Source organism: Plectropomus leopardus, unplaced genomic scaffold (genome assembly GCF_008729295.1).
Source record: "Plectropomus leopardus isolate mb unplaced genomic scaffold, YSFRI_Pleo_2.0 unplaced_scaffold14553, whole genome shotgun sequence".
Lineage (NCBI taxonomy): Eukaryota > Metazoa > Chordata > Actinopteri > Perciformes > Serranidae > Plectropomus > Plectropomus leopardus.
Window position 1 is genome coordinate 491 of NW_024615561.1, and position 3,006 is coordinate 3,496.

Here is a 3,006-nt window from a genome sequence, read left to right on the forward strand (position 1 = left end):
CTGGAATTTCCCATTGTCATTCCCATTACCAACAGGCCTTGGCATAGCAGGGCATTTAACACACTGTCTCGTTATTACCTCTCCCATTCCCTTTAGGGGAGTTCTATAAAAGAGTTTCTCAGGGGTACCTGGCCACAATGAAACACCATTTTAGTCCCTCTCATGCAATCCAACACGGCACACAATGTTATCATTCGGCACATTTCCCTGCGGAGGAGCCATTTTTCCCGAGCACTGATGTGGCTGTGAAGCAGCGTGCTGCGTTTTCTATGTGAGGAAGTGCTCTCATACAAACAAGCTCTCACTGAAAGTGTAAACATTTGTGGTTTTGATGACTATCTAGACAAAGCATTCTGATGTAAACTGGAAAGTGCAGTGCCAGGTGTTGTGTTTTGACAGTGTTAAGCCTTGTACATACTTTATATATGATCTAATTTCTTCTTTTTCTATGGATCATGTCCAAAAGTTAGCTCTCACCTTTGCCCAATCACTATCACTGTATGATCTTTCAGATAAATGATTTTGTCCTGCCCCCTGGTGTCCGCTAAGAGTAAAAAACATGCAGTTAGTAGTGGAAAAAGTCTCTCTCTTCATTAAATATTGCCTAACTAGGTACATGCCAGAATTAAAGAAAAATAGACCCTGAAGTTGAATAACATATATAAATTGAAACATTTAATCACGAGTTTCCACTCATTTTTCATTTCTGTTGTTGAATATACCAAATGTGCTCAATATTCTGTTTACTGACTGAATTGTTGTTAGAATACCGGATTATTACTCTCAACTCGAAATGTTTTGTCCTCTCTGTTGAGCATTTTGTTTTCCTCTGCAGTGAGCTGGAGCAGTATGTCGGCTCTCTGCAGAAAGACTCAGCAGCGACACACAGAGTAGTGACCCTGAAGGACGTGGAGGAGGGAGCGGTGACTCTGAGGAAGGTGGGAGAATCTCTGGCAGGGCTCAAAGGTAAAACAACAGACAATATTCTCATTACTGCATACAATATTGTGTGTAGCATTTTTGCTACTTGTTAAATATTGGACGTGAGGCTGGGTAATGATGAGAGCTGTAATTCTGTGGGCTATTTTCCAATATCAGTATATATCACGAGATGTCGCATAAATATCCGTTAAGATGTGGTAAAATAGTTTAACTGATGTTCAAAGCACTAAAATAGGTTCCACTATTATGGAATACAAGTGGTGGAATTGTGGACATGTGTATAACAAGGATTTTAGTTACTAGTGTTGTGAGTTTTTAATTATGTATTTTGGAGAACGGTGTCGGAAACAGATCGTATTACGTCTCCTAAAAATTTGATGAAGTACTTTGATATTAAATTATTGCTCAGACATATCAGCCAACCAACTGGTTGACTGATGATATGATCTTTGTTTCTTCCTTTCCAGACAAACAAAATCTTTCATATAAAACCATAATTGTACTGTCAGGGCAATTAGCATTTTCAAATTTTTGTGTGTCCATAGTCAGAAGCCCCTCTGCAACAAGAACACAAACGAAAAAAGCTAGGGAAAAACTGTATTTATATTTATTATTATTAAACATTTAAAATTATGATGCAGAATTATTGTATTTTTTCAGCGCTTTTTCAGGTCATTTCCTTGCTTTTTTTTCTTTATTTTGTTTTTTTTTTTTTGCTTTGGTTTGTTTTTAACTAATTCTAATTTAAGGTATTTTTCTTGTACTATTCACTAATTCATTGCTAATTTCTGGGTAATTTCTTCTTTTATTTCTCACAGCCATCTTCCCATATTTTTTTTAAAAATCAAGCCAATTTGCTAAGGTTTTAAAGGGTTAAAGGTATATCTGAATAACTTTTTTCACGGGTGATAATTATTTCATGTTATAGCTATGGCCGGTCATCGATGAACACTATTAATATGAGTTTCACTGAGGAGTTGTAGTGTCATGACAGTCTAAATGTTATTCTGCAGCTTTTACACACTATAAGAAATAATATGCAGGTAGAGATAATATAAAACTTCTTCAGTCACACATTTAAACACTGGTTATCTTAAAACAATAGCTGTTTGCAAAAAGTGTGCATGTCTCTGTGTGTGTCTCCTCAGGAGAGTTCCCGGCCCTACAAACCAGAATGCGGTCAGTGCTGCGGGTGGAGGTGGAAGCTGTCAAGTTTTTGAAGGAGGAGCCTCATAAACTGGACAGCATGCTGAAAAGGGTCAAGAGCCTGACGGACACACTCAGCAGTCTGAGAAGGTAGAGGAAAGATGAGGAATAAATGTCAGTGGAGATAAAGTGGGGATCAGGAGAAGAGGTGCTGGAGCGAGAGAGGGAATTTAAGATGAAAACAAAAAGCACTCTGCGGAGCCCCTCACAGGGGCCTGTGATGTGCGAGATCGTACCATTTGATTACACTGGCAGGCCTGCCTTCATCCTATCGAAGAGGTCATTCAGTGTGGACAGACAAGTGTGGCGTCCATCTTGATTTACTTCCATTGCCTTCACTGAACCGATAAGTGAATTAATATGGTGGACACTGTGGCACCCCATTTCCATTTTAATATGTCACAGATACCAAGTTCACTCTTGACTGTTCTTTGTGTCTCCCTCCATGACTCTCGTCTTTTACCCAAAACAGTCACCAAACACTGAGAGTCACCATGAGACATTGCATTATAGCTTTTGGTGGTGTTTTTACCCCTTATGTCAGAATTAATAAAATAAAATGTAAACTTTCAGTTTAGTAACAGGGTCGTGGGATTTCGTGATAGCATTTTCCAGGCCTGGAAAAATTATGAAATTGGTAAAAATCATTGAAGGTTTTGAAAATGTTATACAATTTTGTCATGTATAATGAAATTAATTGTCACAGTTATCTTCTGGGAATAACCTTCCACAAAATGAAACATAAAGGTGAATTTATTGTCTCTAAATTAGCTGTTGACACAACATAGCTCTAATATGTGTCAGCTTAGGGCCACACAATATATCATTTATGGATATGTCAGTGCGCAATAGTGGCAC

At 38.1% G+C, this 3,006-nt stretch overlaps 1 protein-coding gene across 1 annotated transcript; it reads left to right on the forward strand.

The window, feature by feature from the left end:
* Positions 1 to 835: 835 nt before the first annotated feature.
* On the forward strand, positions 836 to 2,238 carry LOC121964209 (sickle tail protein-like; the record flags this gene model as incomplete). The annotated part of the gene is made up of 2 exons (XM_042514423.1): positions 836 to 966; positions 2,091 to 2,238. Coding segments are annotated over 2 exons (279 nt in total), but the record flags the coding sequence as incomplete, so codon positions are not given.
* Between the last annotated feature and the right edge of the window lie 768 nt (positions 2,239 to 3,006).